The sequence below is a fragment of the Ochotona curzoniae genome, unplaced genomic scaffold (genome assembly GCF_017591425.1).
Source record: "Ochotona curzoniae isolate NIBS_2020 unplaced genomic scaffold, NIBS_Ocur_1.0 contig_2699, whole genome shotgun sequence".
Classification (NCBI taxonomy): domain Eukaryota; kingdom Metazoa; phylum Chordata; class Mammalia; order Lagomorpha; family Ochotonidae; genus Ochotona; species Ochotona curzoniae.
In genome coordinates, this window is record NW_024465561.1 from 6,612,489 (window position 1) to 6,636,108 (window position 23,620).

The following is a 23,620-nucleotide window of genomic DNA, read 5'->3' on the forward strand; positions in this document are numbered from 1 at the left end:
ATTGTCTGCCTGTGACTTGTGCACACCCTCCTGCATGCTGTAAATCACCTGCAGGTTGCTTATGATGCCCAGTGCGATGTAAATGCGATGTAAATGGTTGTCACGCTGTATTGTTTCGGGAATAATGACAAGGAACAAAGGTCTGTACGTGTTCGCTACTGATAAGATTTTTCTCTCGGAATGTTTTCCACTGTAGTTGGTTGTATCACAGAACCAATGGTCTGGAAGGCCAGCTCCGGCCTTTGGGGCCCTTGTGCTGCTCTCAGGGAACGTGGGTGTGGCAGAGAAGACTGGGAGGGCCAGCACAGCAGTGGCAGTGGCTCAGGGTCCAGGTACCAGCACCTGCGGGACCTGGCTGGTAGCAGCCAAGTGTCCCAGGAGGAGGCCTTACATGCCCGGAGTATTGTGCAGCACAAGGAGTGGGTGTGCCAGGTTGGGGTAGGGTGGTGATCCTGTTGGCTCCCACCCTGAGCCTGACTGCAGAAGACAGGCTGTCCTGCGCAGGTGGGGAGACCGCCCCCTCGCCCTCTCCGCCCCGTTCCACGGCCCCTGAGTGACACGGCCTCTGTGTTCTTGCATCTTTCCTCTCTCCCCAGCGTGGTGTCAACACGGACAGTGGCCACACCTGCAGGGAGGCCTCTTTCGAGGGCATTAGCAGGTGAGTCCTGGGAGCCCGGGGACCATCTTCCTCGCCTGCCTCACCACAAGATGTGAGACATGCTGACAGGATTCCACAGGGGAGTTTGATGGGGCGTTGGGAGGATGTGTTTAGAAAAATAATTCTCTCTCTTTTTTCCCCCAAAATCTATTATTTATTTATGTGAAAGGCGAAGTGACAGAGAGGGAGAAGAACAATAAAAAAGGACCTTCCACTTGCTGGTTCACTTCCCAAATGGCTGAATCAGACAGGATTGAGCCAGGCTGAAGCCAGGGGCTCTGGGATCTCCCATGGGACGGTAGGAGCCCAAGCGGCTGGGCCAGCTTCCTGGCCTTTCCAGGCATATAGGCAGGGAGCTCGATTGGGAACGGAGCAGCCAGGACTCGAACCAGCACTGTCAGGTGCCAGTGACATGAGCAGCTGTGTAGCTCACCGTGCCACAGTGCTGGTGCTCACAGAATACTAAAGAGCAGCATCTCTCCCTCCTCTTTACCTCACCCCACTGGCCCCCAGAGGTCTGCCTGTTTCTGTGGGCACATCCCTGGGGGTTGGCTGGACACTGTCTCTGGGTCACTGCCACTTGGGCCTGCGTGGCTGGGCTGATGCTGCAGAGGGGAGACCCTTGCTCCTTGAGTGTGCGCGGAAAGGGGGCAGGGGACACCCTCGGGCCCCGCCCCTCCCCCACCACGGCATCTCCGCAACCGCAGCGTCCTCTGTTGTCCTTTGATGGCCTGGGCGGTAATGGAGGAAGCACCTGATGATTATGTATGAGCTGAGCCGCAGGACTTGTGCGCACATGTGATGCGGTGGGTGATGAGGGAGGATTACGAGCTCATCAATATGTATCAGCCCCCCGCCCTGCCCCAGCAGGGAGAGCCTCAGTGGGGCCGGGGGTGGGGGACGCCACCAGCTTGGCGTCTTTTCATCGCTCAGATCCCCGTGTCCCCTCCAGAGATTTCCTCAAGCAGCCCTGCCTCCCGCTCCCCACAGCCATCAGTCCAGCTTGTTGAGATGCTGGTCGTGGAGCCGCCATCTCTTCCCAGGCCCTTAGAAGGGGGATGGAGGCACAGCAGCTGTTCCCTCGGTCAAGCCTTCCTATATGCCCCCAGCCCTGCAATGCTGGCATTCACCTGCCTCGACCACCACCACAGGACATCTCTGCCACAGCCTCTGGGTCTCTGCCTTGTGGGCCCCCTTGCTCTGTGAACTTGGCATTTGGCTTGCCCTCTGAGCATATGTCACATCTTGTCGTGAGGGTCTCAGGTCCCATTCAGCCAAAGCCTGGCACGGGGCTGGTGCTCCCAGTCGAGTCCCAAGGCCCTGCTGGCCTATGTGTCTACATCTGTGCGGTAGGCTGGGTGGACTTGAGGATTACTTATTTTTAAATACCAGTGGGCTGTGGGGGTAGGTGGGGTATGTTGTTGGGGCAGGGCACGTCCTTGCTTCCTGCCACCCTTTCCCCCTCACATAGGCCTGGGTCCTGTGGGTAGTGTGTTGATGGATGTGGTTCTGGGTGAGGGGTGCTGGCTATCCTGGCAGGGTAGGTATCCTTCAGGGTGCCCCAAGAGGGGCAGATGGGGACCCTGAAACTGTGTCAATGTCTGGTGGCCAGGAACAGACGGCTGGAGGGATTCCCTGCTGTGAAGGCCTCCCCTGCCCTGCCCTCCCACCAACCAACAGATCCCAGCCTGTTGTTTCCCTGAGTCCCTGCAGCACCCCGCCCAGAGCCCAGAGTAGATGCCTCTGCAGTCCCCACTTTCCTATCCCATCCTCTGCCATTACCGCCCATTTGGCCTTCCGGGACTTCAGAAGCAGAGGCTCTGCCACACAGTGCACTAACTCTCCAGGTGCCAGGTTGGTCCACCCTATGGTCTATGCCAGGGCCTCCATCTCAGGGCCTGGGACAAGGGCTCACTCTATGTCCTGTGCCTGTGGGCTGGGTGGCTGGCCAAGGCCTCTGACCGGGCTCATGTGCTGCAGATGAAAGCCTTGACCGTACGTCTCTGTTGTGGGGTCCCCTGGCCTAACGGCCCTCTCTCTCCTCATCCCCCCATGTCCTTCCTCTGGACCTCACCTCTCACTGTGTTCCTTCTCCTGTAACTCCTCCATTGGGGTTTGCTGCTCCAGGCACTGCCCTGGGCCCAGTCTCTGCCTCCATCTGCTCCTTGGAAAGGTTCGTAGCTGTATTTCTGGGTACTGTGTGCAGCTGAGATGCCTGCCTCCCAGCCACCTGCCCAGGCTGCCAGCACCTGTGCCCTGTCATCTCTTGGCATCCAGTCAGGACACTGGGAGGCCTTGTTCTCGAGGGCTACTGAGGCTCAGTCACCACTCTCCCCTGCCTACCAAGTGCGTCTCCAGCTGTTTGCTGGGGATAATAATAGCCTGTTTTCCAAGCAACATGATCCTTGCTGTTCTACTTTCCAATACTCAGCTGCTCTGTCCCCAGTCGCCTCTCACTTCCCTGACGAAGCTCCCGATTCTGGAAGGTGTCACTTTTGATCCTTTAATAAAACACCTCTGAAATAACTTCCTGCCAGATCTCTGACTGACCTCTCTCTCCCTGTGACAAAAGCTCTTCCTGGCTTGTCCTGGAGGGGCTGTCCCAGACCTGCTTAATCCCTTGGCTTGTGGGGAAGAGGAACTGTTATAGAATAGCAGCCTCACCTGGCCACCCATCCCAGACCTTCTGGGCCCTGGTCCAGCTGCTCTGTGATGTTCTCTGTCAATGTCATTTCTTGGGTTTGTCTCCTGCTCTGTCACATGTGGGTTTGGCCATGGCCTTCAACCTCCCTAGACCTCCCCAGATCAGAGCCAGGCCGGCAGGGAGCATCCTGGATCTTGCAGCTGTGAGACTGATGCAGGTTAGGGACAGAGGGAACAGAGGTGAGCTGCGCTGGTAGACACGCAGGAGGCATGGGGCTGCTGAAGTCAGCGAGGAGCAGGTTCAGTGTGATTGTGCTTGGAGTCTGGCTTGGGCCATGACTGCCAGTATGGCTGGTATGAGCACTAGGAAGGGGAGGGAAGGAGAGGCTGAGATGGACACCAGGGACCACAAGCACCCAGGCTGCCTGGAACACTAGGCCCCTGCAGGCCAGGCACAGAGTCAGACATGGTAGGTGTCTGTAGCATCTGCATTGCCGGATGGCTTTTCCTGAGGCAGGACAACTGACCATGGCTAAAGAAAGAGATGGCCGTGGGTGGCCACGTGGCCTGATGGGAGGCTGTCTCCATGTGTCAGGGGTGCAGAGGTGAATGGGGGTACCCTCCTAGTGTGAGATGGGCAGAATGTGTGGCTGGGAGCCTTGGGCGGGGACAAGGAGTGACAGAGGACTCTCTCGCCATTGTCTGGGAAAGAGGGTCGATATTTTACATCAGCCGGCTCTTCAGGAAAAGCATATTTCTTATCTTTTGGCATTGACTTAAATTGCCTTGCAGAGTCGAAGACAATTGGTTACAAATTAATTCCATTTAAATAAGCAGTTAAATATGAAATGCTGAATCTGGGGGTTGTTAATGCAGGAATATTAATATTCGAAGATGGGAGTTTTAAAGCCCGGGAAGTAGAGGGACATTATTAAAACTTGACAATCACAGCAGAATGCCAATTTGTGGTTTGGGGATAATTTCTGGTGACTGTTAACTTACATATCAAGTTAATATTTAGGACTGGCTCTCTCCTTTGGCCCATGGAAGTCTCCATGAGGTGAGGGACTAAGAGGAGCTGAGAGTTTGACCTGGCCCCCTTGCAGGGGCAGCTCTGGGAGTTGGAGACTGCCTCTCCTTATTCCATGGAGAAGGCAGAGGCCATGAGCAGGATTGTTGTTTTTTTTAAGATTGATTTATTGAAAAGGCGGAGCTTCAAAGACACATCCTTTCCAACTATTGGTTTATTCCCCAAGTGAGTATAACAGCCAGACCAAAACCAAGAGCCAGGAATGCTATCATGATCTCCCACGTGCATAACAGGGACCCAAGCACTTTGGCTATCCTGCCCTCCACTGCCTTCCCAGGTATCTTAACAGTGTGCTGAACGGGAAACAGAGCAGCCAGGGCTTGAACCAGTGTTCCAAAATGGAACACCAGCACCACCAATGGTGGCTTAATGTGCTGTGCCACAGCACCGGCCCTACACTGCTCACTCTTTCTTTGTCTGCCCCCAATTTAGAACCCCCCAGGAAATTTTCCTCTGCTTCCAGCACCGCCTCCCACCCTTATAGGTACTGGTGGGGTTTTGTAGTAATTTTTACACAATTAATATATGTTTGCTGTAATAAGCATCAGGCCACACACACACACACACACACACACACACACACACACACACACAACAAGATCCATACAACTTTCGCTTACCCAAATTTACCTAAATTTCTCAACGCCCAGAATCAAAGCTTTCTACTGCCTTGCACCTGGTACAAGGCAGGGGGTGAGTGGTAGGTCTTGTGTATATGTATTGGTCTGACATGTCTAGCTGTGTGTGGATCTTTGTGAATTTTGGCATACACCGATGCACGTGTGTGTGCCTCTGCGTGTGCACCGGGGTGTGTCTGCCTGTGTGGTGTGCGTACAGAAACCTCTTAGCTTCCGTTCCATCCTCTGCAGTTTGTCGTTACCCATAGTCGGTGCTGCGGTTTGAATGGGATCAGGCTCCTGAACTTTTGCAGGAAGTTAAATCCAACAGTGATGGCATGTAAGCAAGTGTGGAAACTTAACACAGTTATGGCGACAGATCAGGCAGGGCTGGGAGGAGGTCCTTAGATCACTGGTGTCCTTGGGCTGTATTTGGATAAGGTTGACTGTAAAAGTTAAACTGGGGGCCCGGCGTGCTGGCGCAAGTGGTTAAAGGTCCTCGCCTTGCACACCCGGGATCCCATATGGGCGCCTGTTCTAATCCCGGCAGCCCCGCTTCCCTTCCAGCTCCCTGCCTGTGGCCTGGGAAAGCAGTCGAGGACGGCCCAGAGCTTTGGGAACCTGCACCCGCGTGGGAGACCCGGGAGAGGCTCCTGGCTTCGGATCGGCATAGTATCGGCCCGTTGCGCTCACTTGGGGAGTGAATCATCGGACGAAAGATCTTCCTCTCTGTCTCTCCTCTCTGTATATCCGCCTTTCCAATGAAAAAGTGATGAAAATAAATCTTTAAAAAAAAAAAAAAAAGTTAAGCTGGGCCCAGCCGCTATCTGTGTTCTGGCATGCCAGGTCCTCTGCATACACTCCATCATTGCCCTGCTCTGCCCTCATCTGACCCACCTACCAGCCAGTGGGTCTTACCTAATCTTGGACTGTGAGCCTCCAAAAGCTGTGAGCCTGGATAACCTCCCTTCTTCCAGGATCACTTCTCAGGAGGTTATTTTAGTGAGGAAAAGTCATGGTTTGTAAAATAACAGGAATAATCAATTCATACATTTTGCATTGCAGGCCATTCTGAATAGTAAGATGAAATCTTTGTGGTCCCATTCCCTGTTGCTCTGGGTACGAATCATCTCTTTGTCTTGTACTGTGACCATGGCCTGCTTAGCCACCTCCACTGCTGTGGTAGTGCAGTCCTTGGGTGCCAGTGGCTCTTGGTCTGCTTGCTGGTCCTGAGGACAGTGTTGCAGGGAGAGCACCTGGGCACCTGTCAGGGGAAGCACAGGCGGATGCTGCGGCAGTGCTGCTGGCCAGGCAGAGGAAGAAGGGACTTGAGGGGAGCCTGGGCACCTGCATGGGCCTGTGTGTGTTTCTGAGCATCTGCTGCTTTGTGCCAGGACACTCCACAGCATGTGTGTGTACAATCTCATGTTGTGTAATGTTAAGCTGCACTCCTGTGTGTGTCTGGAAGATAGACTGTCACTCCTCCTAGCGTCAGTGTGACATTTGGCAAAAAAGGAGGTGGCACCTGTGTTGTCGTCTTGATTTATGTTGTCTGCTGCTCTGTACTTCATCCCAAACCACTTAGCTGTGTGGAGTCTCAGATACTTCACAAGCAGGGCTTTGATTCTGTGGCACCTTATTTGGCTTGGAATCAAGTAGTCCTGTTTTGCGTAGATCTGGAATCTTCTGTGTTGTCCATGCCCCTTGTCCAGGAGTCAGGAGCCTACTAGCCTCACACGATGGCATTAGGCGGGCATCTTCAGATGCAGAGATGAGGCAGCCCTGGAGTCCCCGTGCTTGTGTGTGGTGTCCTGGAATGCAGGGGCTGGGAAGCCTGTCAAGGCCTCTGCCGAGACCTATACCCTGTGCTCAGCCATGTCTCATTCCCAGCTTGGGCTCTGGGTCACACATAAATCTCTCATGCCAGAGACATACCCTGTGCCCTCAGACCTCACCCTTTTGTCTCCTGGGGCCACTTTTTCAATTACATCCATTGTATCAAAGAATTGCTGTACCTTTGTGGATTTTTCTTGATGTTTTTTGTTTCATTGCTTTCTGCTCGTTTTACATATCCTCCTAATTTTAGCAGGTTTTATTTATTCTTCCTCCAGCTTTTTGAGGAGGAATAAAGTGTTGATCTTGGGATGGCAGCTAGACTATTGATTTTCAGTGTTGATTGCTACTAGCTCATATGCATTTAGAACTACACATTTTCCTCTGAGCCCTGCTTTAGCTGGATTTTATAGGTAATGATATTTAAATTTTCTAATTTCACTGTGATTTTTATCTTTGATTAATGGGTTTGAATGGAAGTCTGTGACTTAATTTCTAAACAGTTTGTGATTTGTATGGCTTCCTTTTTGTTACTGATTTCTGGCCTAATTTGGGGGGATCAACGAATACTGTCTAGAATCTGTGGAAATATAAACATTGTTCTGTGTACTGCTGCCAAGGGCGTATACTCTGCACCTGTTAACTGTAGTGTTATGTTGAGTAAAGGGATTATATATAGTTCATATCTTCCACGTCTTCCCCAACTTCTCTGTTTGCTTGTTCTTATTATGGCAAGACAGAGATTTGTGGAAATCTCAAATTCTGCTGGAGGATTCATCCTTTTTTAAAATTTTTTAAACAAGATTTATTTTGATTTGAAAGACAGATTTAGAGGGAGAAAAAGAGAGCGAGATGGATCTTCCATCCACTGGCTCATTCCCCATATGGCCGCAGTGACCGAAGCTGAACTGACGTGAAGTAGGAAGCCTAGAACTTCCAACTATTTGGGCCATCTTCCCTGTTTTCCCAGGCACATTAGCAGGGAGCTGGACCAGAACTGGAAAAGCCAGGAGGTGAATTGATGTCCCTATGGAATGCCAGTACTGAAGGCAGGAGATGGGCTTATGGTACTGCCACACTGACCCTACAGTTTACCCACTTAAAACAGTTAGTTGAATGATTTCTATAAATGGACAGAGTTGTGCTATTTCATTGCAGTCAATTGTAAAATGTTTTCATCGTTCAGATATAACCCTTGTACTCATTTACACGCCGTCTCCATTCCCCTGGACCCTGAAACTAATAATCTACTTGCTGTCTCTATGGATTTGTGAGTAAACTCTGACAGTTTATATAAATGGAGCTTTTCAATCTGTGGTCTTGTAATCTGGCTTCTTTCACTTTGCATGTTTTCCTATTTTTTCAAAGATTATTTCATTTATTTGAAGGGCAGAGGGAGACACAAATCAAAAAGAGAGACAGGGAGATCTTCCAAACAATGGTTCGTTCCCCAAGTGGGTGCTGAAACTGTGAGCCTGGAACTCCATCTGGGTTTCCCACAGGGACAGAAGCACTGGGGTCAGCTTCCACTGCTTTGCCAGGTGCATTAGCAGGGAGCTGGATTGGGTTGGAGCAGTTGAGATACAAACTGGCACTCAGATGGGATGCCAAGGTTGCAGGTGGTGGTTTAACCTCCTGCACCCCAGTGTGGTCCCCTCACATGTTTGCTTTTTAAAGATCTGTTTATTTATTTGAAATGTAGGGTGACAGAGACAGAGCTTCCATTTACTGGTTCTCTCTGCAAATGGCCACAACAGCTGGGGCTGGACCAGGCCAGTGGCAGGAGTCAGGAACTCCATGTGGCTCTCCCACCTCCGTGGCAGAAATCCAGTACTTGGGCCATCGTCTGCTGCCCTCCAAGGCACGTTAACAGGAAGCTAGATTGGAAGCAGAGGAACTGGGACTCAAGCTGGCACTCAGATGGGATGCTGGCATCTCCAGGGGTGGTTTAACCGGCAGCATCATCTCATTAGCATGTTAACGGCATGAATCAGTGCTTGGTTCACTTTTCTGACTGAAAAATGTCCTTCCTGTGGATATGTATCACCTTTTAGTTGTCCCTGCACCAACCGATTGGCGCTTGAGTTGTGTCCTGCTTTTGGTTGATGTGAATGTTGCTGCTGTGGACATTAATCTACATGTTTTTGTGTGGGAATGTGCTTTTGGTTTATACCTAGGAGTGCAATCCCTGTGTCATGTGGTAGCTCTTTATCCTTTTTGAAGAACTACCAGAGTTATTCTCAAAGTGGTTGCATCCATTCACATTCTTCCCAACAGTCCTCCACATCCTTGCCAGTGCTTAGGTGATTATTTTATTACAGCTACTCAGGTGGCTGCGAGGTTTTTATCTGCAGTCTCCAGAAGTCCGATGTTGTTGAGCATCTGTTCTCTGGAGAAGTTTCTAGCCGGGTGAGCTGCCCATTTCGGAATTGAGTTATTTACCTTTTCATTGTTGTGTTGTCAGAGTTAGGTGTTTTGGATTCTAGACTTTCATGACTTGCAAATATTTTCTCCCATTGTGTGAGTTGTCTTTTCATCTTCTTGATATTGTCTCCCAAACAGGAATGTCTTAAGTTTTGGTGAAAGCCGGTTTACCTATTTTTCTTCTGTTGCTTATGCTTTAAGTGTCATAGCTAAGAAATGATTGCCTAGTCCAAGGCCATACAGATACAGACTGATTTATTTACTTGGAACAGCTATCCTCCTTCCACGGTTCACTCCCCAAATGTGCCCAACAGCCGGGGCTGAGCCAGGCTGACGTCAGGAGCCAGGAACTCAACCTTGGGTCTCTCACATGGGTGGTAAGACCCCAAGTACCTGAGCCATCGTCTCCTGCCTCCTGGGATGCTCGTTAACAGGAAGCTGAAGCAGAAGCAAAGCTGAGACCCAAACCCTTAATAAATGGTACAGGTGTTCAGTCAGCCTCCTGACTGCTGCATGAGACACTCACTTCTGTACAGTTAAGTCAGGGAGAAGGGCGGGAGTTACAAGCAAAAAGCATGCTTCCGCTGTCTTCATCGTTTCCTCTATGCCACCTTTACTCATGCCTTCTCCCTTCAGGTGGATTCCAGTCATTCCACAATGCTCTTCCTTTCAGTCTGAAGGATTCCCTTTAGTATATCCTAGTGTAGGTCCACCAACAGTGAATTGTCTGTTTTCACTTCTCTGAAATGTTTTAATTCTCTTTGAAGCATGGCTTTACTGCCTGCAGAATTTTTTTAAGCTTGATTTTACTGGAAACCAGATTTACAGAGAGAAGGACAGAGAGAAAGATCTTCCATCCACTGATTCACTTCCCAAACACTGCATTGGTTAGAGCTGATCCAATCCTGAAGCCAGGAACCAAGAACCTCTTCTGGGTCTCCTGTGTGGGTGCAAGGTTCCAAGGACTTGAACCATCCTCCACTGCTTTCCCAGGCTATAAGCAGGGAGTTGGATGGGAAATGATGCAACTGGGACATGAACTGGCACCATAAAGGAATCTGACACTTGTGGGTGGAGGTTTAGACAGTTGAGCCACTACGGCAATGGCCCCACCCACTCCTCTTCTCCACCTGTAAAATTCTTGAGCTGACTTTATTTCCAACACTCTGTGTCATTCCACTGCCTGGTGGTCTTCATGGTTTCTGATGAGGAATTAGCTGTTAATCTCATTAGACACTCCTTGGGGCCTGTGATGAGTCAGTTACCTTTCTGTTTCTGCTTTCAAGAGATTCTTTCAGCTGCTGATCCTGCTTGGGCTTGATTGATTTTTGTGGGTGTGCAAGCTAGTGCTTTTCATCAAGTTGTCCAAGTTCAGCCCCTTCTGCTTTGTCCTGTGTCTCTGGTACTCCTATTATGTTTACATTGGTATATCTGACGGTGGAGCTAATGCTGCAACCCAGCCACTTTGCTGTCCAACCAGCCACACCTGAAGACATGGCCCAGGCTGCCAAGCCTCCCAAAGGAAGTGAGCAGCAGACCTGCTGCAGACTGGGGGTTTAGGAAGGGACTGTTTGGGGCTCTGCCTGGGTTCTGATGTATATGTCTTGCAGGAAGCATTTCTTACTGGTATATGATCTGCTACTGAGCTGATGACTTATTTTCTGTCCACAGGTTCAATGTCAACAACACCATTCTTCACCCAGAGATTGTTGAGTGGTAAGTATGGTCTGCAGCTACCCAGGCTACTCAGGTGCTACATGGGGAAGGGATTTCCAGTTGTATCTGCACACCCCATCTAGCCTCCCTCCTCCCTGCCAGGAACCCAGTTCCCAGAACTTTCTCCCTCAACCTCTTCTGTTTGTTTGCTTTTTGTCATTGGCTGATTTCTTTCCCCCATAAAAGATGTGAGTCACTCAAATATCAATTACATTTCTCTTACCAATTCCTTTTTAAAATCTACTTAAAACCCCTCCTGCAAGTAAGCCAAGATTCCGCAGCTCAGATAGAAGATAGATAATGAAGATGGATAAAGAGAAGCACCATACCTGATCTCCTTACCAGAAAGGTGGTCATTCAGATGTGTGTCGACAGCTGTGGCATCCTGGTGTGCTTGTTTGTTTTGTTACCTCCCTTCCTCCCTTGTTGATACCAGCAGCCCTTAATGGTGACACAGCTGCAGGGCCAGCCTGACAGGTTGCCTATGGCTTCTGTGGGCCCTGGACATGGCCTCCAACTCTAATGTGCTACCATTTTCTTCCCAAGCCATGAGAGGCCCTTTGGGAACAGTAAAACTTGCTCCCTGTTTTCTGGCTATGCTTACTGCAGATGAAGAAGAGGAATACCACAGGGCATTTGTCACCTTGTCACTGTGCTGGGAGATGGACCCCAAGTCCACAGGGTCACATTTACCCGTCTGGGTGAGAGATCTGGCTCCCCCAGTATCAGAGCTTTGGAACTGTGTGAAGGATGAGCAGGAAGTGACCACGTTCAGGGGTGGGGCAAAGGCAGTGGTCATCCAGGCTGAGGGGCCATCGTCCATAGAATCAAGGGGAAGGGGAGTCTGAGGGCAGTCAGAGCGGTAGGCGGGGCCAGGCCAGCTTTGGTGTTTGTCTTGAGAGGAATGGGTCTCCTTTTAGCAGGAAACCCTTGAAGGGTTTAGACAGGAGAATGATAAAGAGCAAGGTTGCATTTGTACAAATCATTTTGGCCTCGGCTATAGGAGCAGAGTGGGAACAGGTTACCAGTGAGGCTGTGGCAGGGGTCCATGTGACTCTAAAGGGGATGGCGGTGTGACGGATTTGCCAGCTTTGGAGGAAAGCCAGGAGGAACCAGCAGTGAAAGTGACCCTGGGTCTTTGTCATGAGCAGTTGGGTGGTGTGACAACTGAGATGGGGATGACTGGTGGGGGTGGATGCCCTGGCAGACCTGGAATCTGTGAGGGGAGTCTGGAGTCTAAGGCAGGTGCTGTTGGGTGAGAGGGCTGGGCTGCAGAAATCTAAGGGTTGTTGGCAGTTGTGGGTCCCAAACTTGGGGGTCCTAACCCTACTGGCAGCCTTGGCCCAGAGCCCAGCTCCATTTTGATTTCAAGTTCATGATTGCCTCTTCTTGTTGGATAAAGTAGCAAATGCCAGTCCCTTTGCTGCCCTTCCCCACCTCCCGGTTGGCCAAAGAGTAAATCCCAGACGGGCAGAATGGCCCACATCCACCCAGACTGTCTCACGAATGACTTCCCATCAGGGTACTTCTCACTGTCTCGCTGCCTGGGAGACCATGGCTGGGTTATGGGCTCCAGTCCCTTGTAAGAGAAAAACCATTAGATCATCACTTCTGGAAAGCACACCTGAATCCCAGTGACATTTCCCAGGCGCCAAGGCAGATTCTGCGTTTATCAGGACACCTGCCGACTTTATTAAAGCAAGCAGCAGAAAGGACTTATGTGGCATTTGATGGCAGTAGGACTACTGTGGAAATGTCACATCGTCCTTACTGCCTCAGGGGTGTATTTTAATAGCCTAGGATCTTAGCAGTGCAGTCGCTCTCAGATCTGTTGTGACCGATGCCCTCCCTGAGTGATGAGTGACAGAAGGAAGGGCCCCGGCTGGATCAGTGACAGGTCCTCCATGGACAAGGTTTGGGGGGGAGGCTTTTCCAGGACATATTACAACCCAGAGTTGAGTCTTTGGGCCTCCACCCTCAACACTTTCATCACTCTCTTTTCCCCAGGCTTCGTGGAGAGCAGCTGCTGCCCCATGGGTCATGGGATACCATGAGTCAGGCCTCCACTCAGAAGTCACTGGCCTTTCCTTGTTGAGCCTCAGCCACTTCCTGTGTAAAATGGGGACATGGACATGGCCACCCAGTTTGTGTGGACTCGATAGGTCGCCCAGCCTTGGCACTGGTGTTTGGGTGCAACTTGAGTTTGCTCCATGAGGATTCTTATGTTAGAAGCTGAGGCCTCAGCCCCTGATGTGACTTGGTGGTTTGGTGAGGAGTAGTTAGGTTCCACGGGGCGCTGCCCTCAGCAGGACTGGGTGGAGTTCTCCTGGGAGCCTGCTTGGTTCTCGCAAGAGGGCTGCAAGGGCAGAGCGAGCTCCAGCACCCCTTCTCTGGCTTCCTGTGCTCCAGATGAATCAGGTGTGCCCGTGCTCCCACTGCTGTGATGTCATCTGTCAGGAGGTCCTCGCCAGAGCCAGGCTGTGACCGTGATGACCCAAAACTGGACGCTAAAGGAACCCCTTTTCGAGACATCACCCAGTGTTGGGTATGCTGCTTAGTAGAGGGCAGCAGACTGGCAGGGCGAGTGTATGCTCAAGGGTGGCATGAGGGCAGGAGCTGTGTGCTGACACATCCAGATGTACTGATGGTGACCTGCTGCTGAGCCCTCAACATGGGTCTCCTTATTTAAAGAAGCTTCTTATGTGTGTTTTGTCAGGTGCTGTAGGGTTGTTTTGTTTTTGTTGTTTCCTTTTAAGGTTCTTACATTTATTTGAAAGGCAGTTATAGACAAAGGGGAGGAGAGACAGAAAAAGAGATCTTGTGTTTGCTGGTTCCCTCCGCAAGTGGCCCCAACAGTCAGGGTTGTGGCAGGCTGAAGCAGGGAGCCTGCATCTTCTAGGTCTCCCATGTAGGGGTAGAGCCTCATACACTTTGGCCATCTTCTGCTGCTTTTCCAGGTGGATTAGCAGGAAGCTGGATTGAAAGTGGAGCAGCCTGCACTCAAACTAGTGCTCAAATGGGACACCGGTCTAGCAGAGATGTAACCCACTGCACCATAGTGTGGGCTCCAGCTAGGTGCTGTAGCTCTCCCCTGCTACAGATGAGGAAACTGAGGCACAGGGAGGCTAGTGACCTGCCCTAAGATGTTGGTTGAGTGCGGGGTTGTGCCCTGGAAGGTGGGGCCTGCTTGTCAATCTCAGCCTCAGTTCCCTGAGCCCCACCTGACTTAATCAGGAGCTCAGGGCTAGGCCAGATGTTGTGCCAAGGCCAAGTGCAGGGAGCTAGAGGTGTGCAGCTTCCTCAGCGTGCACACACACACACACCCAGTTCCCAGGTGGCGGCTCGGCTGGGGGCACCGGGTTCCAATCAGGAGGCAGCGAGCAGTGTCTGCCTGCACGGGCTGCTTGGCTTCTCATTTCTGACTAGGCGTCATTTGTTTCCTTTGTGTGACTGTTTTATTGTTTTCCATTCTCCCAAGCAGCGCCTTTTTGATTTTCTGTAAATTCCTCTATAATCATACTCTTCCCCACCACACATGAGATCATAACGGATCGTTGCTGTTCGGGCACCGGGTATCGCAGTTTGAATGTGAAGGTCAAAAGTTGAAATTTAATAAGAGCAGACGTCTGACTCCCTCCATTTAGGCTGCGGTTCTGCTTTCCCGTTTTGCCGATGATTAAATTGATCCGGAGGTAGAGTAGGGAATAAAAGGTGACGTTTTCATGCCGTCTAATAGCTTGGTGCCTTGGGTTCCGGCTAAGTACCTCTAGAAGCATCCCAGAAGAGCAAGCGTGTCAGCAATCGCCGAGCGCCTCCATGGGTTTCAAGTGAGACTGAGTCAAATTGAGTCACACGCCGGTTATAGAACTGTTAATAACATGGAGGGGAGGTGTCCCGCCTGCATTAAGCAGGCCATGAGTAACGTGTCTATTTCTGCTCCCCTGGCTTGCTGCATGCAGGGGACATGGTAAACTTGGGGGTGTCAGAGGCTTATGGGCCCCAGGGAACCTGCATCCTGGGCAGCATGTTCCAAACTGGAGCGGGCGTGTGAATGACGCCCTAGATTCTTGGTCACGTGCAGAGAACATTCCAGAGGGGTTGCACATCTTCATCTCTTAATGAGCAAGCATTGCAACTGGCGTTAACGAGAAAGCCACATGGGAGGTGGGGTTCCAAGGGCAGTGGCAGCTTCTGAACTTCTCTGCATCAGAAGGCAAGAGCTGGGATGCTCCAGCATCAGGGGCAGAGGGGAAGGCCCCGGGCAGTCCCTGGTGCAGGGCTGAGCCATTGGTGTCTCACGGCCTTGGGCCTAGGAGAGGGCTTGCCCGTGGAGCCTCCTGAGCATGTGTGGTCCCAACTGATAGTTCGTCCTGTCTATCTTGTTCTGGGATTTGATGGCTGGGTTCCAGGCTGTAGAAGGGATGATCATGAGGTCCCTGTGATATGGAACCCCCACCCCCACCCCCACCCCAGGGCCCTTCTGCCTGGCCCCATCTTCTCCTGAAGGGGAGGTCTCCCTGACCCTCACGGTGATTTTTTGCTGAATACATGGTGCTTTGGTGCCAAGAGGCTGGCTTTGGAAATGCTTCATTCTCTCTGGTTGCTGTGTTAACCATCAGAGCATTCAGACCTAAGTTAATTGATGTCTTAATCCTGGTTTTAATGCCCCAAGGCAGTTTTGTGACCCGTGAATATTTAAGGTGAAAACAAATTGCTGAAATCACTCTCTGCCCAGTCCGGCTTTGGTCATTTCTGGCTTCTGGCAGGGGACACTGGCTAGGGCCAGAAGTGGAGTAGCCACCTTGGCTGCCTCAACCTCCCCGCTTAGGTGCTGCCGCCTCTCTGTCAGCATGCCCCTAACTCTCCAGGTGTGGTGATGCCCACAGGCACAGCTGGAAGCCAGGGTCCCTGCAGGAGATCAGGCAATGCCTAGGGCTGCTGGCTCACGGCAGTGCCTAGGGCTGCTGGCCAGCACGTTTTGTCCTGGCCAAGGGGCCTTGGCTGCCCTCTCTCCCCTCCAGTCCTGAGCTGTGGTGGTCCCCTGTTGCTTCCTGGAGGAGAGGTGGCTTTGTCCTCTTGTGCCACTGTCCAGCCTTGTAGGTCACCCATCAAGCAACCTCCCCACATGGCTTGGACTGAGTGTGAGCTCCCCTTCCTCCAGGGCCTGGTGCCTGTAGAGGAGGCCTGAGAATCCTCTCTGCCCATGGGCAGCAGACACAGCCTCACCTGGTCCATCAGGCTGAGACCCTTGAGATGAGCAGAAACCATACAGGATGCTGGAGAGTCCTGTTCTCTGTATTGATCTTAGAACTAGCACCTCATCCTTGGGTCTTGGAGATAACCAGGCTAGATAAGGGCACGTCCTTCTCTACCAGGTGCCCAGGCAAGGTTTCAGGTCCAGAGCACTAGAGGGATCTTTGGTTAAATTAATGCTCAGTGGATGTCTCTTTAAGTCGGCATTAAAATGGGCCAGGCCAGAGCCAGCATGATTTGCCCTGGTTCACTTTTTTTATTGTTGTTTATTTTTAATGTGATAAAAAAAAAATTCAGTGGTGGGCTAATCAGCTAGAAGCCCAGGTCATCACTTTCCCAAGGTGAGATTAGACAGGGAGTCCAGGACCCTGGATTGCCTCTTCCTCCTTTTGTGGGAGCCACAAAGGTTGGTGCTACAGAGGCCCAGGGAAGCCACCGCCCCACCCTGCCCAGCACTGCAGGGTAAGCAGCATCTCGTGGCCACCTGCTGGATGGAGCTGGCCTGGAAGAGGCCGCTGTGGGCTCGGCTGCTGTTTCCAGTTCTGGAGCACTGCCTAAGGAGTACTCACCAGTACTCCTTAGTACCATCTTTCCTTTTTAAAAGGGGCTTGAATTGCAAGTTTGAGTGCTGGCCCAGGATTCCTGGAGACTGTCCTGGTGACACAGAGGCAGGGATCTAGCCTGCTTTAGGGACTGGGGGAGCTGAGGGAAGACCCTCCCTGACCTTGAGAAAGGTGGATTTCCTGTAGGAATTGGAAGCTGCATGGTGAGGTGAAGGGACTAGGGTGCTGGAGGGAGGAGGCAGCAGGGGCGGGGCCGGGAGTGTGAGGACAGTTCTCTCTTCCCTCTGAGGACACCTAGAGGCCTCTAAGAGGCCGTGGTGACGGGAGGCATGCAGCACCAGGGTGGCCTAGAGCCCTGAGTGACTGAGCTGCTGTCAGAGAGCAGGCGGGGCTTGAGACCCGGGACAGGCTGGAGAGGGATGAGTGTGCTCAGAGAGGTGGTGGAGTGGGCACTGTACCCCTGGGCCCCAGGCTGGACGTGGGGAGCGATGGCCGGAAGAGGAGGAAGTGTCTTGGGCAAAGCCCGGATCCTTGCCCTCAGAGAGCTGTGCAGAGGATGTCATGGCAGTTCTCACACCAGACTGCAGATGCCCAGGGACCCCCAGTGGCACCCCAAAGGCTGAGTGTGGGCCCGGCGAGCCTATGGTTGCAGGGAGGGGAGTGGAGGGCCGGGCATTGGCAGAGGCTGAGAGGAGTAGAGAGGAGGTGGAACAGAGGCTGAAGTCAAATGCAGAGACTGCTGCCCTCCGTCCATGAGGCTTCCTGTCTGTCTGATTGAGACGGGGAGGAGCTAAGTGAGGTCAGAGAAGGAGGAGGCAGCCAGGAAGGAGCTCTGGCCGTGTCAGTGTCAATGTTCCTGGGGCTGCAGGGATGAGGGCGTGGAAGGGAGGAAGATAAATGTGCATATGTGTGTGCATATGTGTATGTGTGCACATGCATGCCTGTGGAGGGGACATCTGTCACTTCCTGTGGAAGGGGAGGGAGGGGAAGGCTTGGACATCCCTGTGGTGGGGAGAGGCACAGCGAGGCCTCTCTGGCTGCTGTCCCCTGTGAAGGAGAGTTCACTTGTTTGTGGAGGGAAGACAAGACAGGCAGAGCAAGTGGGGAGGAGACCTCCCCATTCTCCTCTGGCACCGGGTGACCTGGAGCTCACAGGGCTGGCAGGCTTACCATGTAACATGCCCGGAGCAGGGAAGGGCTGAGTCCTGTGAGGGGGTGGGCAAGATGGTGGCTGAGGGATGGCAGAGGAAGAGAAGCAGAGAAGGGGTGCCTGTCCAGGAGCAGGTGGAGGTGGTAGGAATTGAGAAACCCAGGGCTGGGAATAGCTTGTGGTCCCTCAGGTTTCACAGCCTTTTGAGTCTCAAGAGACCAAGGGTGAGGTACAGGTGGCTGCTACTTGTGCCACAGGAGCCAGAGCTGCCCAACTGAGCCCTGCCATGTCTTGGGACCCCTCACCCTCCAGGGAACCAGCATGGGGCTGTGGCAGGGGAGGTACCCTGTGATAGAACAGCAGTGTCACCTGCAGGAAGAACAGCTCTCCCTGGGCTCCGGGCTGGGTTTTTTTTTTTTTTTTTCCTCACTGTGTCCAGAAGATCTCTCAGTCTGCCGAAGGCGCCGCACGTGGCAAGAACCTGTCCTCATTTTGTGGTGACAAATGACTGGTGGTCCCAGCTGGGTTGGCGTCATTAAGACGCTGTGAAGTCAGTGGCTGGCGGCAGCTGGGATGGTCCCCCAGGACTCAAGGGTTCACTGCTGCTGCTGCTGCTGCTGCTGCTGCTGCTGTTGCTGGGCTGGGAAGACCTGTGTCCTTGCCTGCCTGGCTGAGGTCAGACTGCGCCCCTGGGGCTGGGGCAGCTGATTTGCCCCCAGCAAGCACTGGGCTTTGCCATCTCCAGGGTGCTCACGGGCATTCCCTCTGCAAGGAGGAAGGTGGTTGGGCAGGAGCATGGTAGAGATGAGCCCCTCTGATTGAGGGGTACAGAGCTGGCCCTTCCTTGAAGCCCTGGGACCCTCCTTCTGCAGTAGCGGACCTTGTGCAGAGGGGTCAGCGGGGGCTGCTCTGCCTCAAGTTTCCAGATCTCGGCATTACAGGCTCCTACACAGCCTTGCCCTGCCCTCTTCCTGGAGCAGCCCCCCTGCCACCTTGTGTCTGGGTCTACCCTTCACCATTTGGTACTTGTCCCTTCTCGGTCTCCGAGACCCATGACAAAGGCTGCTTTGCATTGTTTTGTCATCTGTATCCAGGGCCCTTACCTAGCCGTAATGTGAAGTGAAAGAGGGGACATTGGCCATGTTGCACAGCACGTGGGGAAAGCTTTGGGAGTGTTGTCAAAGCACGCTGTGCACTTGAGTCAAACAATCCTCCGAGACAGAATGGTCCACGGAAAACAGATTCACATCAAAGCACCGACTCATGCCTTCTGGAGCTGTACGTGGTGTTTAGCCTGTTCCTTTGAAAGAGTGAGTAAGAGAGAGAGAGAGAGAGAGAGAGAGAGAGAGACCATCCATCTGTTGGCTCGCTCCCTACGGGATCCCAATAGCCAGGCCTGGCCTGGAACTCCTTTGTGACTTCCCATGAGAGTGCCAGGAGCTGAAATACTTGAGCTGTCTCCTGCTGCGTTAGCAAGAAGCTGGTTATAAGCAAAGCAGCTGGAACTCCAAATGGCTCTCTAGTGTGGGATGCAAGGGTGGCAGGCAGTGACTCAATCTGCTATACCACAAACCAATCCTTGACCTTTACTTTAAGGATACTTCTGGATCAACTCCACTTTTTAAAAGTATTCCATTATTTTATTTCATTCTGTCTTTGGTTTTCTCTCTCCTACCACCCCAGGGTACATCCCTAAAGATTTTCTCCATTTCTCAGTTTTTTAGTATCTGAAAAGAACTGTTTTTTTCCTTTTGTATTTGATTAATAGTTTGTCTCAGTGTGTATTTTTATATTTGCACAGGATGTAAGGAAAAGGAATCAAGGGTAGCTGAGTAGACCATGTATCCTTTGATATTATTTTAGCTAAGACTCAGTTTTTCCCCATCTGTAAAATGGGTACGATAATTCACTTTTCCAGATTGCTCAGAGATACATGGGCAGGATATGAACTAAAGCATTCTCTTGGGGGTGAGTGCATAGGATGGAGTGAGGGAACAGGCTAGCAGCCACAAGAGCAGTTCAGGTCATCCCCAGGGGAGCTCCAGAGCTGGACTCATCCGTCATGAACATTCCCAGCTGAAGCAAGGGGCTTGGACCTTGGTTGCATTCTTTGGAGGCCAGTATAGGGGTGTGGCCATAGGGAATATAGTTTTGCAGAGGACTGGTCGATTCCCTGTAGCACGTGTGACGAGGACTTTGGTCCTGCAGGTGGACAGGGCAGCCAGCATCCACAGCACCTACACGGAGCGGGCCCAAGTCAGTGATAATATAAAAAGAAGGGAGGCTCTGTTTGTTTTCTGAGAGTCATCTAGCTTTGTGGGCCTGAGGTAACTGTTTGGAAAATATAGTCAGTGCTACATTCCATAGGTCCCACCCACTGCAAGGCAAAAATGGTAACAACTCTAGAAAGTTCCAAAGAGCACCATTGGAATTTGCCACATGCCTAACGCTCCAGTGAATCCATGCGAAGGAAGTGCTGTCCATGTTGGGATGCGCTGTCGTCGCCCCTGCCAGTCACAGGACTCTGAGTGTCGTTTGCCTCAGGTCTCCTTCTTGACCAGTGTGATTTACGCCTAGGAGGACTGCCTCTGATCTGAATGCATAGCCACCATTCCCTGAGCCGCACAGTGTAACAGCTGTTTACATAGCATTTGCCGTCTGCCAGGTGTGGCAAATAATCCAGAGATATCTTAAAGTATACAGGAGGATCTACATAGGCTAAATGCAAATAGTATCCCATTTTATTTTATTTATTCTCCAATTGGCCACAGTATCCAGGTCTGGACTAGGCCAAAGCCAGAAGCCAGAAGCTTCTTCCAGGTCTCCAGCCTGCGTGGCAGGAGCCTAAGCACTTGGACCGTCGTCCACTGCCTCCCTGAGTGCGCTAGCAGGGAGCTGGATCGGAAGTAGAGCAGCCAGGGCTCGCACACAGGATGTCAACATCACAGGCACAGCTTAAGCCACAAGGCTGCTCCTGTACCATTTCACTTGAGGTACATGAGTGGCTGTGGATTTAGGTGTCCCTGTGAAGGCATGGAAATACAACAGTGAGAATCAGGGCGGTTTGTGAGGGGCGGCAGGGATCTGTGTGGCTTCAGCACAGGCAATGAGCCCGAGGCAGTTATCCATGGAGTCTGTGTAGCACTGACCCAATGCCAGGTCCTGCTCTCAGTGCTTTGAGACATCAAACCTTCATTCTCAGAGCAACCCAGCATGACATCATTTGTGACTGTCTCTCATTTTACTATTGAGGAAACTGAGGCGCCAAGTAAGGGTCCCATCCACACAGCTGGGAAGCGGAGTGGGGAGCAGTGACTGGGAGCCCAGAGTCCCTCTCCAAGGCCTCGCCTTGGGGTCTCTGCACTCTACCATTGAAATGCCCTGGCCTGGGCTCAGACGTTTGAGACGGGCAGAGGCAGACCCACATTTACTTAGCTCCGCTGTGTGAATCTTGCTCGGGAGGAGACTGAGTGCAAGATCAGAAACTGAATCACGCGTGCGCCCCTTGGCCAGAGCTTGTTGTGAGGACCCTGTCGTGCCGCGGGGGGTCAGGTGCAGGAAGTGGACAGTGATGACTCTTCCCCATTCCCTGAGGACATAGGGCACATGAGCCCTCACCCCAGTCTCACCTAACCTGTGAGTCTCATTGATCCCCACGCATGTCTGCACTCTCTTTCCTGACTGCTCTGCCCTGCTCATCTGTCCAGGTCTCCTGCTTCTCTGCCCGCAACCAGCTCCTACCACTCATTGGCCTGCACACCCCCCCGCCCTGGCCCGTCTCAGGCAGTGGCCTGTGTCACATGGTGTTCCATACTGCCCTGTGAGTCAGGCTGGGAGTAAGGGAGACCAAGTGGTACCATCCTATGGCAGGAAATAGCCAGTGTGCCCATGGCTGGTCTGCAAGTGGGATGGACAGCTGCTGTGTCCTCTACCGCAACCCACACATATCCAGGGGCTGTCTTCTGTACTACTTATTGCAGCTGATTCTCCCTGGGGTGGGGGGTGCTCCCCGCTCCCGGCCTGTACAGCTCCTGGCAGGCTTGGCACAGTGCTCTACCCAGGCCATACTGGGTGTGTTGGGCCCCAAGAGCTTTCTGGAGGGATCATCTGGTCAGCCGTGCTGGAAGTCACCAAATTGCCACCTTCTCTTCCCTCTCTGAAGTCGAGTGTTCAAGACCGACATGGAGCTAGAGGTCCTGCGCTACACCAATCGGATCTCCAGCGAGGCTCACCGGGAGGTGAGGTGGCTGCCTGCTTGGTTGGGTGGGCATCATTGCTTGTTCTGCATGTATGAGAGGTGTGGGGACCCCTAGTCCCCAAGGGCTGCTTGAAAGGGAGGACGTTTGCATGACGATCCCTCTTTACTATGTCCTGGTGGACTCGGGACAGAGATGGCGAAGCCCTGCTCTCGTCCCCACCCTACTGAGGCTCTGTGTGTGTGTGTGTGTGTGTGTGTGTGTGTGTGTGTGTGTGTGTGTGTGTGTGTGTGTGTGTCTTGAGGGACACCCAGCGTGGCTGGGATAGCCCAGTGTCTGTCATGAGACAGTCATGTTACAAGGCAGGGTGACTGATGGGCAACGTCATCTATACAGACCAGTTTTTCCTTTATGTAAAATGGTGCCTTTCAAAAGAGAGTGCTCCCATGACAGGACTGGTCCATAGCCATACCTGGGAGCTAGGAACTCCATCCAGGTCTCTCATGTGGATGATCAGAAATTGAATCATGGTTGAGCCCACCCTGCTGCCCCCCAGGGTCTGTGTTAGCAGGAAGCTGAGTCAGGAGCTGACATATCAAACCCAGGGAACTGTCGAGTGGTTTGCAGGCCTCTGTCTTAACTACCAAGCTAGATGCCTGCCGCAGCATTCTCTGTTTTATGAACAGTAAAGCAAAGCCAAGTGCTTAGTGGTAGTCAGTATGGCTATCCTCTGCCCTGTAGCTTGGCACTCAACATTTGCCTGCTTTCAAAAATGAAAATGCTCCACGGTGGTTTAAATAAACAGAATGGCTCTAGGAGCCTTAGAAAGTTCCAGTTTGTCGCCCATTCACGTGACCAGGCGCACCTGTTGTTCCTTCCCTTCTGTAGAGAAGGGGCTTGTTTGAAGCAGCCCTGCGTTATTCATAATACCATGTTACTTATCTGCTTAACACAAATGGCTTTGCTTACTGTCCTTCCTTTAGGTCATGAAGGCTGTCAAAGTGGGAATGAAAGAATATGAGATGGAAAGGTAAGCCGTGTCTCTCTTGGTAAAGATGGAAATAAAAATAATAATTTCAAAAAATGATTTATATTCTGCAAGCAAGTAACAGATGAGTTGCTGCGGCCGCCATGGGGACGGCGAGCAGCGCTCGGGATGGTGGGCTGGACTGGTTTTTCTCCCGCCAGCAGCCCTTGACCGAGTGTTGGGTGGTAATGGCCTCTGATTACTTTCCGAGGTGGTTTAGTGCCCAGCACTCCACTCTTGGACTTCTGTAGTTTGCAGTGAACTTGACCAAATAGCGGCTATTGTGTGTGTGAAGGCTGCCAGTGAAGCAGCTTGTTGTCTGTGTGTAAACACTGCTATTATGTCTGCTGTGTGTAGAGTGCTGGGTCGAAGAATGTTTAAATGACTCTTAAAGTGCTCTGGAGGGCTCCGGTTAGGCCTGTAGTGAGCAGTTCACCCAGGGTGTCTACT

The 23,620-nt window shown here is 52.1% G+C and overlaps 1 protein-coding gene across 3 annotated transcripts in view; it reads left to right on the forward strand.

The window, feature by feature from the left end:
* Positions 1-23,620, forward strand: part of PEPD (peptidase D) — a 101,406-nt gene that overhangs the window by 26,061 nt on the left and 51,725 nt on the right. For 2 of the 3 annotated variants that reach the window (XM_040976478.1, XM_040976482.1), the window contains 4 exons: positions 597-658; positions 10,937-10,981; positions 22,110-22,185; positions 23,127-23,173. In XM_040976478.1, coding sequence (XP_040832412.1) covers positions 597-658; positions 10,937-10,981; positions 22,110-22,185; positions 23,127-23,173 — 230 coding nt within the window. The remainder of the gene's footprint in view (positions 1-596; positions 659-10,936; positions 10,982-22,109; positions 22,186-23,126; positions 23,174-23,620) is intronic. The other variant, XM_040976479.1, reaches the window with a different exon arrangement.